This window comes from Sander vitreus, chromosome 12, assembly GCF_031162955.1.
Source record: "Sander vitreus isolate 19-12246 chromosome 12, sanVit1, whole genome shotgun sequence".
NCBI lineage: Eukaryota > Metazoa > Chordata > Actinopteri > Perciformes > Percidae > Sander > Sander vitreus.
In genome coordinates this window covers 28,182,783-28,198,977 of record NC_135866.1, presented here as the reverse complement: position 1 = coordinate 28,198,977, position 16,195 = coordinate 28,182,783, and the positions used below count along the sequence as shown (strand labels likewise).

General features: G+C 43.4%; 1 protein-coding gene across 5 annotated transcripts in view; it reads left to right on the top strand.

Annotated features, from left to right (window-relative positions):
* The window catches only part of LOC144527143 (disco-interacting protein 2 homolog C), a 240,869-nt gene that overhangs the window by 205,297 nt on the left and 19,377 nt on the right, over window positions 1-16,195 (top strand). For all 5 annotated transcript variants that reach the window (XM_078265043.1, XM_078265041.1, XM_078265042.1 and 2 more), the window contains exons 24-30: window positions 4,705-4,785; window positions 5,576-5,699; window positions 8,871-8,992; window positions 9,737-9,848; window positions 10,539-10,648; window positions 14,288-14,418; window positions 15,300-15,468. In XM_078265043.1, coding sequence (XP_078121169.1) covers window positions 4,705-4,785; window positions 5,576-5,699; window positions 8,871-8,992; window positions 9,737-9,848; window positions 10,539-10,648; window positions 14,288-14,418; window positions 15,300-15,468 — 849 coding nt within the window. The remainder of the gene's footprint in view (window positions 1-4,704; window positions 4,786-5,575; window positions 5,700-8,870; window positions 8,993-9,736; window positions 9,849-10,538; window positions 10,649-14,287; window positions 14,419-15,299; window positions 15,469-16,195) is intronic.

The window sequence follows — 16,195 nt, the reverse complement described above, 5'->3', positions numbered from 1 at the left end:
CGCTGTGAGTCCATTAAGAAATAAAACGTGTTTTCGCCGATTCATCACTAGAAATGCAACTGTAGCAAGCATCTCACTACCACTAACGTTATCCACATTCGTATTTAGACAAAAGAAATGATATATCCAGCTACAAAAAAGTCTGAAATGCAAGAATCAAACGCAAGTAGCTTTGTGGGCGGATCCCGGGCGCTGTTGCTATTATACCGGCGGGATAAATCACTCTTGCGCCCGACGCAAATCTAAAATGGGTTGGTCTGAAGTAGCTACATTACTCATAGGTGTGGTTTGGGGGTAACGTGCAATAAACCAATCAGAGCATTATTTCACATTCCCTTTAAAAGCAGGCGTGCTTTTTCCATGGCGGATTGCTATTATAATGGTGGATTTGCTAGGCGCACGCTCTTAAGACATCCATGGGCGCACGCCAGGAGCGGTTCACAGCCGAGGAGACCGACGTTTGCTATTGATTTTTCTTTCTGACAAAATGTAAATAAAGAAATGTCACAAAAACATACTTTCCAATGTTTTGGGCTCACTCTCACTGAATCACGAGGTTATGAATGCACGGTGATATTTTTGCAATGTAGTCTAACATTAGACCGAGATGACCTCACTACAGACGATGCAGCTCTTCTGTCTCTCCTCTCCCGTGCTGCTGCTGGGGCATTTGGGTTAAGTGGCATCGGCACATGCAGTTCAACATCACATCTCCTTAAGTCCTCTAATATTTCCTCATCAACACATCCATGATTCATGGAAATGTTGTCTAAAACAAGGTCATATTTTTCCTTGAATTTATGTATGGTTTGCAAAAATGGGAACTGCTGGGTCCGTGAGATGTGAGAAGAAAAGTGTATGGCCGGTGTGCACACTCTACATTACGGCCAAGCATGCAACCTTAAAATAGCATCTGAATAACGCGCCACTGACTTTAGACTAGCTTTTTCCTGGTCTGTGGCGGAACTGTTTTCTGAAACTGCAAAATAGCACTAGGGAACGTTTGCGCCGGAGCACGCCTCTCCTTTTTGCTGAACCGCCCCCAGGAGCGCAAGTTCATTCCCTAATTTACCGACGTGAGTCTGTGGAGGGAAAAGTCCGCTGTGCGTCGGGTGCAAAATAGGAATGATACATGTGTCGGTGTACAAAGTCAATTGCGCTGGGTGCAAGATAGAGGCCTAAAAGTCGAAGTTAGGACAAAAGTGCAAAGAGGTTGCTATGGAGACGATACACCATCTCGTCTCATTGGTGGTGTTGAGTTCTGTTGACAGTTGAGTTGAGTTCCATTGCTCTGATTGGTTGGAGGTCTATCCAATTAAGTGCAGAGGCATTTTCTTTCCTGGTTTCGGTTGAAACACGCCCCATAATCACAGCCCAATGGAGCAGAATCAGACTCATATTCTGACTAGAATCTGAGTATGACGACAACAAGCTACAATTCCCCCCAAGAGCAAGCATTTAGTGGCGAGAACATTTTTAAAGTTTTAAATAATTGCCATGTTTTATCAGGAAGATTGTGTCTTACATGTTCCACAATCGGCAGATAATTTATGTCTCAATGGCTAGATAAAGGCTTTGACACTGTTAGGGTTCACGTGTGTGCAGTCGTGGCACTTCTGGTCATTTTGGATAAACGCCTCCAGCAAATGGTAGATGTTAATGTATGAGGCAGGAGACTGGAAAGGAAGCAGACTTTCATTTGCCGTTATGAAAGTTTAATGAAGGCTCAGAGCCGAGCCGACACGCAGCTGAGTTATGTTTTCGTCGGGGGAGGAAAACCGTTTGCTTTGATTTGCGATGCATGGAGATGGTGGTGAGTGGATGTGGGAGCATTTCGTCAGCCCGACTCTGAGAGTCCACTGCACGAGTTTTAAAAGGGAAACAGGAAACTTTGGCCGAGGAGGGAGCTGAGTGATGGTTTCAGCAGTGGAGGTTATAAACACCGCTTAAAGGGTTCCTTTAAAACAGATTGTTTTTAATTAACAGCCGTGATGACTGAGGCATTCGTTTTTGTGACAGCTTGTATAAAACACAAAGTACAGTGGTCACCACATAACCTCACAGTATGAATCAGACACATAATATGGACATTTTGACTTTTTATCCTTTAGACTTCAGTCTGTATTTGGAGGCTACCAAACTGAGATATTGCACCATCACTTAAAGCTGCACTAATCATTACTTTTATGTTTCTAATGGATCAAAAGATGTCCCTCTCAGGGACAAATCCACACAGAATCATTACCTAACTTTGCAATTATCCTCAGCTCTACACAAAACATTTTAGTCTATTTTGGATCATTGTTTTGGGCCGTTTTTTTTTTTTTTACTTCATTTCCAGCAGCAGTAAACGGCTTTTTTCAGCAAACAAGTCCTGAATAAACCTACTGTACACTCCCTGTTCATCACCAAACAGCAGCCAGACACGGTTAGAGGCTTGCGGGTGAAGAAAGTGGAACATTTAGCATCTAAAGAGACTCCTATTTCCCTCAGGAGTTGGTGGAGACCAAAAAGAGAGCTAAAAGGAGAGAGAACGTTGGACTCAGGGCTGTAGTCAAGACCACCTTTGTCGAGTCCAAGACTAGGACTAGTCGAGACCAAGTCAAGACCGAGTCCAAAAAGGTTCAAGTCAGAGTCAAGACCGAGTCTTATGCACGACAGTATGAAGACAATCATTTGGGGTTATTATTTGTTGATCTGAAAGCAAAAACAGTGTCACAACGCCCAGGATTTGTAAGTATAGCCATTCCCCTTGATATCATATGATCTATTAAATAAAATAAATTCCTGGTGATTTCTATAACCAAATTTGAATATGGCAGAATTGTCGGACATCTTCGTTTGTTACAGTGTGCGTGAATCAGTGAAAATGAATGGCAATAACGTTAGCAGGGCACACAGATGCAGGGCGCGCGAAGATAATCTAGTGTGTGATTGGTTATCAGGTGGCCAGTGTTTCACTTTCCCTCCAATATTATTATAAACTTATTATAAACATAATAAAGACACCTGGACTCGGTAGAGACCAAAAGCTACATTTGGCAAGACCAGTGGCAGAGACTGAGACAAGTCCAAGTCAAAATACCAGCGAATCCGAGACAAGTCCGAGACCACAGAAAACCAGTCTCGAGTCCAAGACCGGACTCGAGTACTACAGCCCTGGTTGGACTTACATTCATCAGACAGACACAAACAAACAATGAATGCTCTGTATCTGCTGAATGGAGCCACAACAACTTTATAAAAGAGATATTATGGCAATGGTATGTTTACAGCTCATTCAGCTGACCCCCAAAAATGAATACTGCAGCTTTAAAAAATGTCACTCATAGTCAGTTTCGATGTCATTAGCAACAAAAGGTGTTAATTAATCTAAATACTGAGATAAACAAAGACTTTTTCTTCAAAGGACAGAACATCTAGCTTTAAATTATTTACATTTTTCATCACTTTGTTTAACCTTTTATTCATTTTTGTTGCAAATGTCTAGTTTTTTACTTGAACGCAGGAAGACATTTGGTGTCTTCTGATATCTGAATAAGTACCAGTAAAGTGTTAAACATACTGATCCCATAAAACAGATCAGTTAGTCCAATATGAAGTAATAACATCAGTCATTTTTACACACGGTACTGTACATATCAAACCAGATCTGTACCATCACTCTCTCCCATTATTTGTTCTGCAGCTGCATAACTGTGACACAGTCAAAAGTCACACTTGCTTATTTCAACCCTCAGCTGCAGGAACAAAGGTTCACATATGAGCTCCTCTGGTATAATAATTCACTTTTGAACATTTGGTAAAATTTGCTGTACAAATCAAGCGTGCCTAGAGAGCTATGTGTGGCGCAGAGAGGAGATCGGTTTGCTTTATGGTTGGCAGGTTAAGATTTTGACACCTGATTTTGATAACGACAGGCTCACATACACACACACACACACACACAAAACTGACTTTCTCTGGCTGAATATAACCTAAAATCAATTACACTCCCTGGGTTTCACCGCTCAGCAGCAAATCTTGAAAGATTCATGAGTCTAGAAACAAACTCTCTTTTGATTTGTTCTCTCCTCCCTTCTCTAATTTCCATCTCTCTTTTCTTGTCTCTGCTGTTGTAAAGTAGGAAGCCGTGTTGCCTCTCCTTGCTCCCCATCTCCCATGCATATTAACTTTTTTTCTGTCAATCACTCTCTGGATTCCAAATTAAGTTCTCCACCTCAACACTCTACAAGTCACCGAGCTAATATGGTTTTAGTATTCACTGTCAGTGTCTCCACAAAGCTCCTAATCTCTCAAACATTTTTGAGCCAGCAGAGTTTGTGAATTTGCAGCTGCATTTCCAGGAAATTATGCCAAAGCCATGCCACACAGTGTTGGGAAGGTTGCATGAAATACGAAATCATTTAAACTGCATATGACTGTACACATTACTCAGCAGCAAAAGTAATTGGTTACATTACTTCGTTACTCAGCCGAGCTCCACTCGATGAACTGCAGTTTTTGGCATTTCCGCACGTGTTCCATTGCTTAGCACGGGAGGTTGCCTCTTGCTCTTTCCCTTTTAGCTGCCATGTTGCCTTATTCTTGTGTTCAGGATGGATGTGTGTGTGTGTGTGTGTGTTTATTTGTGAATATATAATATGTGTGTTTTACGTTTGTGTGTCGTCACTCACTTTTCCTGTATTTGTTGTGTGTTTTTAGTTCCTCTTCCTGTCAGAGGTGTTACAGTGGAGAGCCCAGACCACTCCGGACCACGTCCTGTACACGCTGCTCAACTCCAGGGTAAGACACACACACACACATACAAACACAAACACACACACACACACACACACACACACACATACAAACACACACACACACACACACACACACACACACACACACACACACACGTGGGGTTTGGTGCCAATGCCTTAAATTAGATTAGATTGCTGAGTAGCTTTAGCCAAGGGCCAGAGAGTTTAGATGTGCCCATAAACATACACAATCAAACTCTTAAAACTTCCCAAGTTTCCCCATGTTTATCTCACTATAATATGAGTTATAAACAAGACAAAAAATAAAAGATGCCAGTCCATTTTCCTTTTGTTGCACCATTTGCCTTATATCATAGTGCTTTGTTTTGTTTCTCTTATACTGTGTGTGCAGAATGTCGGAGAAAGAGAAGAAAAGAATGATATTTATTCATTTGTTTATACGTATGAAAGAATATTTTACGGCATCACAGAACAGACAATAAGAACAGCCATTGTCATTGTATGTGATGCCGTTTGTAAATGACATTGTGTGTGTATTGGCTCTGGACGACGGTTCTGTCAGTTTGCATGATGGAAATATGATCCACTGGTTTGTTTACAGCTATTCAGCGGCGAGATGCTGCAACGGAAAATCTGACATGACATCTGCTGATACACAGTGCTGATTGAATGTGTCAATCATCTTTCTCTGTGTGTGTGTGTGTGTGTGTGTGTGTGTGCGTGCGCGCATGTGTGTGCGTGCGTGTGTGGGTGTCTGTGTGCGTGTGCGTGCCTGTGTGTGTGCGTGCGTGCGTGTGTGTGTGTGTGTCCAGGGTACGATAGCCAGTTCTCTGACTTGTGTTCAGCTGCATAAGAGGGCAGAGAAGATCGCTGGCATGCTGGCTGAACGGGCCCACCTACAGGACGGAGACCACGTGGCACTGGTCTACCCTCCAGGTAAACACTCACACACCACTCCGCAGTGTTGTAGTCCAGACCACCTGAACCGAGACCAAGTCATTCCCAAGACCAGAGTGTATCGAGCCAAGACTTTGAGGGCGTGAGACCAGGTCAAGACCAGACCAAACAACTGAAACATACAGTATAAACACAACTAGCTAATATGTATTAGCTAATATTCGCCAAAATCACTTTGGCTGAGGGGTGAAGAGATTTCTGAAGTTTTGGTACAGAGGCAGATTGATAACTTTAGCTAGCTAGCTTTCTTTATGCTTCCTTACTAAGTCTCGATAAAAGTTGGTTAGCGTTTTTTTTACACACTGCTGTGTGTTATCTTTTAGATGTTGTCCCCCCCAAAGGGACTTACCATTTCCAACAGAAATTACTGTTCACAAACTGCTCCAAACAGCTCTATTGTAGTCCAGCCTTTACTTCAGAGACAAACGTGGTCACTTTGGAACACACGTTATAATGCTCGCCTAGCTGCTAGCATGGCACGCCCTCATACTCTGCTTCTGACTGGCTAGTAGTCCTTACCTAGGTACTATCAGGACACACCCTCATACTCTGCTTCTGACTGGCTAGTAGTCCTTACCTAGGTACTATCAGGGCACGCCTCATACTCTGCTTCTGACTGGCTAGTAGTCCTTACCTAGGTACTATCAGGGCACGCCTCATACTCTGCTTCTGACTGGCTAGTAGTCCTTACCTAGGTACTGTCAGGACACACCTCATACTCTGCTTCTGACTGGCTAGTAGTCCTTACCTAGGTACTGTCAGGACACACCCTCATACTCTGCTTCTGACTGGCTAGTAGTCCTTACCTAGGTACTATCAGGGCACGCCTCATACTCTGCTTCTGACTGGCTAGTAGTCCTTACCTAGGTACTGTCAGGGCACGCCTCATACTCTGCTTCTGACTGGCTAGTAGTCCTTACCTAGGTACTGTCAGGGCACGCCCTCATACTCTGCTTCTGACTGGCTAGTAGTCCTTACCTAGGTACTGTCAGGGCACGCCCTCATACTCTGCTTCTGACTGGCTAGTAATTCAATTCAATTGTATTTATAGTATCAAATCATAAAAAGAGTTATCTTAAGACACTTTACAGATAGAGTAGGTCTAGACAGATTTACAAAGACCCAACAATTCCAGTAATGCCCATTTAGTGCGACGGTGACGAGGAAAAACTCCCTTTTAGGGAGAAACCTCAGACAGACCCAGGCTCTTGGTAGGCGGTGCCTGACGGTGCAGGTTGGGGGTGTGATGAACAGTGGCAATAACAGTCACAATAAAGATAATGGAACTATGACTAGAAATAGTAGTCGTAGTAGTTCATGGCATAGCAGGGCACTGCAGGGCGTTACAGGATGTAGCATGGCACAGCAGAGCACTGCAGGGCGTAGCACGATGCAGCAGGACACTGCAGGGCACCGCAGAACACAGCAGGGAGTGCAGCAGGACCACGGCAACAGCTGTAACCATGATTTTGGTGCCACCCTAATCCTAGTAGTCCTTATCTAGGGGCGCATGTGCGACTCCCAACAAAGATGGAACAGAAGTGAGATGTCTCATTCTGTAGCTAAAACAGAGAGCTCAACACACAGGGTGAAAAGAGGAGCTGCAGCAATGTGCAGTACCACAAAAATATGGTGTTTTTTGAAAATTAAACCATGTAAACCTATTCTGATATAACCTCTAAATACAATTATGAACCTGAAAATGAGCATAATATGAGCACTTTAAATTGGCTAAAACGTACAAGACCTTTGTACCGCTCCTTTAACATGTGAACAAGGACAAACTCTGGATGTTTTTTAAAGTGAGGAAGGAAACGACAAAGATATTCAGAGCAGTGCTGTCGGATCGAAGAGGGCGCCGCGGGGGAAATGAAGGCGAACGGAAAGAATTGTAATTTCCCCCCTCAGAGAATCGGAGCCTTGTGTTCATGGCGGCACGGCAGACGGGTTGCAGGACCAATTCCCCCGACGCGAGGAGATTGTCTTAACGCAGCATTCAATTAATCCGCCGCTCAATACTTAACCTCCTGGCCTCTGGGAGTCTGTGTGTGTGTGTGTGTGTGTGTGTGTGTGTGACCATTTCTTTTCTCCTTTCCCCCTTTCCTTTTTTCTTTGCTTCACCGTTCTTCCACCTTATCCTTCTCTTCCTCCCATCTCTCCTCATTGCCCTCCCTTACACCCCTCTCCTCCTCCTTCCCTTTGCTTGTGCATTTCTGTCTCTCTCCTCTTTCCTCTCTCCTATCTCACTTCACTTTTCCTCTTCCTCCATTGTCATCTTGCCTCCCTCTTTCCATGCCCTTTCTTATTGCCATCATCTTCCCTTCTCTCCTTCACTTTTCGTCCATCCCTCTCGATTCCCTCCCTTCCCTTTTCCCTTCCTCTCCATCCTATTCTACTTTTTTCTTTCCTCTCCTCCATTTTTTCCTGTTTATCCTCCTTCCGCTGCCTTCGCTATCCTCCCTCCATCCTCCTTGTTACCACCCTCCACTTTCCCCCTCTTCCTCTCCTTCTTTCCCTACCCAGTCTACCCATCCACATCTCCCTCTTCTTTCTTATGCTCCCTACTCTTCCGTTCTCCCTCCCGCTCTTCCCTTTCTTGTGCATCTCTGTCTGCTTTCCTCTCTTTTTCCTCTTCTTCCATTCTCATCTTGCCTCTCTCTTTCCCTGCATCTCTGTCTTCTTCCATCTCGTCCTGTCTTATTTCAAACCTCTTCCCTTCTTGTACCTCCCTCTTTATGCCCTTTCTTCTCCTTCCTCTCCGTCCTCTTCCGCTTTTTTCCTTTCTCTTCTCCATGTTTTCCACTCTATCCTCCTTCCTGTGCCTTGCTCTTTCCTCCCTCCATCCTCCTTGTTACTACCCTCCACTGTCCCCCTCTTCCTCTCCTTCTTTCCCTACCCAATGTCTCCATCCACATCTCCCGGACAGAGCTTTACAAAATACAAGTTGTAACTAGACAAACAGTAGGCTACATAGCATACCAGAAAACAGACAGACAAACATAATTAATAAAACAGTAACAAACTAAACTAATGAACAAACCTGTGCTAATGTGCAAAATGAGCAAATGAAGTGCATCCAGTGCATAGAGTCCTTCATCCTTATCCTCCCTCCCTACTCTTTTTTTTCTCTCCCCCCGTCCCCCCCTCTAGGTATCGACCTCATCGTGGCCTTTTACGGCTGCCTGTACGCCGGCTGCGTGCCGATCACGGTGCGACCGCCCCACCCTCAGAACATCGCCACCACGCTGCCCACCGTCAAGATGATCGTGGAGGTAAAAACACTTTGAGGCTTCAATCTGCCAGATTATTTACGACTTCCAAAGAGCATGTCGTCTCATGTTGTACCCGTAACAGTATGACATTTAAGGCCCGTAGCGAGCCTAGTGGAAGGGGGGGGGGGGTGTTCTTTTCTTTCAAAAATGTTACCCTTTTGCAGTTTTTCCCTCGTCTTGTATCTTATTATGAGGTTCAAATACTTCGTTTTGGTGACTTTTTATGCACTCATTTGTGCTGGATTAGCTTGTCTGCACACACACACACACACACACACACACACACACACACACACATACACATACGTGTTTGGCCTCACAGATTTAGCTATGAGTGCATAAAGTTTGTTGCGTGGATTGTTGATATATTAGACGTTAGATTGTCACAAAAAAAACAGACTTAAATAATACACTTTTGGCAGTGAGGGGGGGGGGGGGTCTTTCAAACCACCCGAACCCGCCTCCCCCCCACCCCCCCATGAAACCACAATACATACAGAAGTCGCTCATGTTCAACTCATAAAAATAAAAGACTTGGTGAAAACCAAAGAAAGATCAGTTTTTTGAACCCATGTGTTGTCTTTGGGTCAAATTTGACCCGTTTTCAAAATCTGAAATATGGGTATTGATGATGAATTTCAAAAATAAGTGTAAAACTACTGGTAATAAGTTGGTGTTAGTGGTGTTTATACATTACACGGTAGTAAAAGAAACAACGTAAGTGGTGTGTGCTGTGTCGTGCAGGTGAGCCGCTCGGTGTGTGTGATGACCACACAGCTCATCTGTAAACTGCTGAGGTCCAAGGAGGCCTCGGCAGCCGTGGACGTCCGGACCTGGCCCCCCGTCCTGGACACAGGTATACACGCACACACAGAGACACAGACAGACACACACGTACACTGACAGACGCACACACAATCACACGCACGCACGCACAGACACACACGCACAGTAACAGACTCACACACAATCACACACACGCACTCACACAAACATACACACACACACGCACAGTAACAGACGCACACACAATCACACACACTCACTCACTCAATCACACGCACGCGGAATGCACGCACTCACACAAACATACACACACACACTACTCACTCACTCACACACACACTAACACACGCATACACACACATACACACACATACACACACACACGCACGCACACTAACACATAGATATACAGATTAACTGTACAAATACTTCTATTTCTTGTCTATTTCTAACTATAAAGACAAAAATATCGTTGTGCTGTTTCTACAAATGTAAATTAATTCAAACAGGAAACTCCTGCACAGTGTCAAAGAGACGACTAGTGCGCCACGTAAAGAAACGGATTAAACTGATAAAGCTCACGTTGTTTAACAGACAGAATCAGTGCAGAAATGCCAAAACAATGGGAGCAACAAAAAAAAGAGACAAACGTAGTAAGAGAAACCCCCATATTGAATTAAAAAAATAAATAATCCTGATTAAAATGGAAGCGTCTGTGTACTGTACATGTGTGATGGGACGGAGTTGATTTTCTTTTTAGATGATTTGCCAAAGAAGAAACCTCCTCTGCTGTATAAGCCGTCCAACCCCGACACCCTGGCCTACATGGACTTCAGTGTCTCCACAACCGGCATGCTCGCTGGAGTCAAGGTACACACACACACACACAAACAACATGTTTGTTTTACTATCTTTGTGGGGACCCGTCATTGACATAATGCGTTCCCTAGCCCCTTACCCTAACCTTAACCATCACAGCTAAATGCCTAACCTTAACCCTTCCCCTCACCCTAACCATAACCTAATTCTAACCCTAATCCTAAAACCAAGTCTTAACCCTCAAACAGCCCTTTAACCTTGTGGTGTCCAGCATTTTGGGCCCCACAAGGCTGTGCAGACCCCACAAGTATACTGTATTCCCCGGTTTTTGGACCCCACAAATATAGTAAAACAAGCACACACACAGTTCAAACAGGGCATTTAAAATACTTCCTGTTCAATTGTTACACTACATGGAAGATGCCCATTTTTATTTTCTTTAAAGCCACATTAGCTGGTGGGGCACTCCAAGACTAGATACAAACATGCATGGTTTTTGTAGAAAAAAATCTGAAATGGTATACAACAGAGCACCTTTTATTAGATGTGAGTAATGGCAACACTTTCTAAATCCCGCACTGCAGCTGCTACTTATCGACCATACCGCTGAGATAAAATATTGGTCACTATATGTGCCCGAAATATAAGTTTTAGAAAGGGCCCAGTACCATGAACTAACAGCAAAGTCACAATAACACCGGAGCAGCCAGGAGGCGTGTAGTTCTAACAGGCTGGATTCTTTCTGTGCCCTGTGGGTTTGCATCTGGTGCTTTATCTGAGATATGCTGCAGCCTCCTGCGAGCCTCTAAAGGATCAGGGAGCAGAGCTAATGGATAGAGTTCTTTTAAAGCCACAGCAGCAAACCCCAGGGTTACTGTCCCGGATGCAGCCTCAGAAAGGGACAGCTTTCAAACAACTTCCCGGGTTCTTAAATTGCATCCGCGTTTCCTTCACTTCCCTTCCTTGCATCTTACTCCAACCCACCGAGGAAGCATGGGAGAACTGCGAGGAAATCATGCGAGGAGAGAGGAAACGAGGAAATGTGTTTTTAGAGGAATGAGACGTCCTTTTCCTCCGGAGTGTCACATGAATTTGTCAGTTGTATAGGTGGAGTAAGCAACGGAATTTCAGCTGCATGGCTTCCAGGAAGGCTGCTCTCATGTATCCTCGCTCCTAGCTCCTCAGAGATCCCTCCTCCATGCTTCCTTCCAGGAATATGAGTTTTGAGACGGACTTCACAAAGAAGGAATATCAAAGATAACATGAGCCGGAGAACACAGGAACAATGGCGACTGCGCACAAAGGGAAAAAACTGAAGTCAGTCCAGGAGAAAATGCTAAGACAAAAACTCAAAAATTTCAACAACAGCTAGAAACACGAGAAAACTGGGAAATAAAGAGCTACTTCCCTCTTCTCATGCAACGGGACAATCTGGCGCTGGAGTGGAGTCTTGACCAGGCTTTTTATGTGCTGTGATAAGCTGTTTACATGGGTAATGTAGCCGTGCAAAATACGATTTCACCAGCGGTGGTGGACTTGTTGGACTGTGTGAACACAGCGTCCCTCTTTCATTCCTTCAACCAGCTTCTTGAAAAGGTCGGCGTAGCAATGTGTGCGCATATCCAAAAGTCTTTGATAATGTTTAAAGGTAGCTGTGTTTCTCCTTATCAGGTCTGCTGCCTTGCAAACTGTTGGCTGGTTGGTTTGTGTACAGCAACCATAGCAACGCACAGAGCTGACCGTAAGCCGTAAACAGCTATGAAGCTGTAAACTGCGGTAAAAACCCAGATTGAGACATATTCCGAATGCGCTGCATACATGTCCAAAGAATGCCTCTAAAACCCGAATAATACCAGAATATCCCACGTCTTAATCAGAAAATGCTATATTCGGAAAAAGGCCTTATTCGGAATATCTAACCGGAATATATTGTTTACATGACCTGTATTCGGAATATTGTCATATTCGGAATAATAGTGGAATATTGGTGTGCATGTAAACGTCCTGTTAATGTAGCCTTATTCTCTCCTAATCATGATGACCAGATCTGAGATGAAGGAAGCCACATTAGACTACAGAAATCTTATTTCTAAATTCCAATTCAAAGGGGCTTTATTGGTATGAAAGTTTCAATAACAATGTTGCTAAAGCATCACAATACAATTTGTCCAATTATATATTTGATCTAATATATCTTTGTTTCCTGGAGAGCTGTAAAATGGTAACACTTTACTTAAAGGTATCTACATAAGAGTGTCATGACAGTGTCATGAACACATGACACTGTCATGACACAGTCATGACACAGTCATGACACATGAACCCTAACTCTAACCCTAACCATAACTTGTCATGACAAAAACCGAATGACACTTACTAAAAGAAGCGTGATGTCATAAACGTTTATGACTTGTTTATAATGTTTATGACACGTTCATGACAGTGTCATGTCACTCTTATGTAGATACCTTCAAGTAAAGTGTAACCAATAATTCTCTGGGCATTGTATCATACTTTGTATGCCACCCAATATTTCTTCTGACAATGTTCACATCGTCAGCGACTGTTGCTTCCTCATTTTGCATAATCACAATAACAACAAACACAAAAGCCTCGTTAACGAGCGCTTTGAGAAACGCATACTAATCAGCAAAGAGGAAAAGCAGGGCAGGAGGAAACAATGCCAGCATATCTGCTCATGTGCTGCTGCTAAACTGCCTGTCCATAAAGTTTAATCGACGTTCTTAATGAGCAAATGAGTCGTCGGCGGAGTATTAACGCTACGACGGGCAGCGCTGGTGCCAAAACACAGTGAAAAAAACCCAACAAGGCGGTTAATTCATCAGGTCACTGCTGCACCCAGAGTTTTGTTATGCTAATCAATGCCTTGTGGACTCATTTTTTTTGTTTATTAATCGCTTTTAGCACCAGCAAAGCAGGAAGTTCCAACTTTAGATTTGCTTTGTGTTTGAACAAAAATACTCTGTTTCTCCTTTCTGCTTAAAAAAAATAAAATAAATAAAAGCAGTGTTGTAATGTAACAATGTACAAATACTGTGTTACTGTCCTTAAGTAGACTTTTTAACTTGAGGGAAGTGTGCCAGGAAAGTCCTGGAAAATACTTTGAATTTGATGTTTAAGAAGGATGTGGAAACCCTGAATGTTATGCTTTACTATAAGGAAGCCACAATGAAGTTCATAATCAAAAAAAAAATTTTACTTTTACTTCTAACATGTAAGTACACTTAATATCAGATAATAACTTTTGATACTGAAGTACAGTAAAGTACAGACTTTTACTCAAGTAAGAAATCTAAAAGTACTTAATACAAGACTGCACAAAAGGTCACAGACCAGTGAGAATATCTCCATTTCTTTCCTAGACACTAGTAAACTAAAATGTGTTTCTAGAAGCTGCACTGCAGAGAAATATGGTGATGGCGCAGTGGATATGACACATGCCTTTGGTGTGTGAGATCTGGGTTCAACTCCCACTGCGATACATCAACCAATGTGTCCCTGAGCAAGATACCTAACCCCTAGTTGCTCCAGAGGCGTGCAACCTCTGATATATAGCAATTGTAAGTCACTTCGGATAAAAGGGTCAGCTATATGACATGTAATGTAAAAATATCTCCATGCATGGACAACTGTTTTCTGAGTGCCGTGTGTGTGTGTCTGCTGTTTTAGATGTCTCACACAGCCACCAGTGCCTTCTGCCGCTCCATCAAGCTGCAGTGTGAGCTTTACCCGTCCAGGGAGGTCGCCATCTGCCTGGACCCGTACTGCGGCCTGGGCTTCGTCCTCTGGTGCCTTTGCAGGTCAGACAAAGCTCAATTTAGTGTTATCATTCAATATATAAGCAATGCAAACTGGCTGGTTTAAGTTATTTAGTGCATGTTAATTCAGTCGTTTTGTCTCGACACCCATTGGTTTGGACGTTAGCTTAGCCTGCTACTAGCTAAATTCAGCTTCTTGAATGGTAGTGCATGTGACCTTTCACGGCTAACCTCTTTATTGCTAAATCTACGACTGGTGTTTAAAGGTCCCATATTATGCTAATTTTCAGGTTCATACATGTATTTTGGGTTTCTACTAGAACATGTTTACATGCTGTAATGTTAAAAAAAACACAGTATTTTTCTCATACTGTCTGTCTGAGTATACCTGTTTCCACCCCTCTGAAACTCTGTTTTAGCGCCTGTCTCTTTAAGCCTCGCTCCCGAAAAAGCCCAGTCTGCTCTGATTGGTCAGTGTTTCCGGGTCTTCTCTGCTCTCTGCGTCTCTGCACCGTCATTGCAGCCGGGGACAGACTGTAACGGCACTGTAGAGCCACTTTCGACCAATATATAGTATAGTTGTGACATCACAACCGTACAGTCCGTACAAGTCCTGACGGCTCGTTTCTGAATACGGGCTGTGTGCATTTCTCTGTGGATTGAGCATTTTGATACTTTCATAGTTTTTATAAAGCAACCTCGACCTGCTTTATAATTAAAAAAAGACATGGAAATATCACTTTTTATGATATGGGACCTTTAAATACCCTAATTCTAGTCAGGGAGGGTAGATGCAGAAGAAGGGGTGAAGTCAGGTCAAAGAGGAAGATTTGTTTTGAAGAGTATCTTTACAACTTGTTGTAGCTTGAACATACCCAACAGTACTAGCGATGTGTTTTCTCTTGTCTGGTTCCTCTGTGCAGTGTGTACTCAGGTCACCAGTCCATCCTGATCCCTCCGGCCGAGCTGGAGGTGAACCCGGCTCTCTGGCTGTCGGTCGTCAGTCAGTACAAAGTCCGCGACACTTTCTGCTCCTACAGCGTCATGGAGCTCTGCACCAAAGGCCTCGGCCTGCAGACCGAGTTGCTGAAGGTAAAAGGGACGCTATGTCTCCAGAAGAGTTTGTGTTGTACCCTTGATATTTTATGATTTTTAAAGAGCCCCTATTGTTCTCCTTTTCAGCATCATATTTGTACTGTTGGGGTCTTCTAGAATAGGTTTTACATGATTTGATGTTCAAAAAACATATTGTGTTTATCATACTGCCCATTGCTGCAGCTCCTGGCTTTCTCAATCAATGACATCATTAATTGAGGAAACAGGCATGTGGGCGAAGGCGTTTCAGGCAGTTGAGAAAAAGTGTTGCCTGTGGGAGAGAGTTCCGTTTGTAGTGAAATCTGTTTTTTGTATTTTATCTAGTACATACACAAAAAACTATATAACACACTAAAATTCAATTCAATTTTATTTATAGTGTCAAATCGCAACAGGAGTTGTCTCAGGTCTAGACCACACTCTATAATTTACAAAGACCCAACTGTTTTCCACGAGCAAGCATTTGGTGCGACAGTAGCGAGGAAAAACGTCCTTTTTACAGGCAGAAACCCCGGACAGACCCTGACTCTTAGTGGGCGGCCATCTGCTGCTGCCGGTTGGGACACAGAGACACAGATACAGAAAAACAGAAATACAGAGACACAGACATGGAGAAATATGATTTATAATAATTATAGCAGTTGGTGTGATGAACAGTGGCAAGTATAGTACCAATAAACATTATAGAACTATGACTGGAAATAATAGTAGTAGCAGTGAAGGG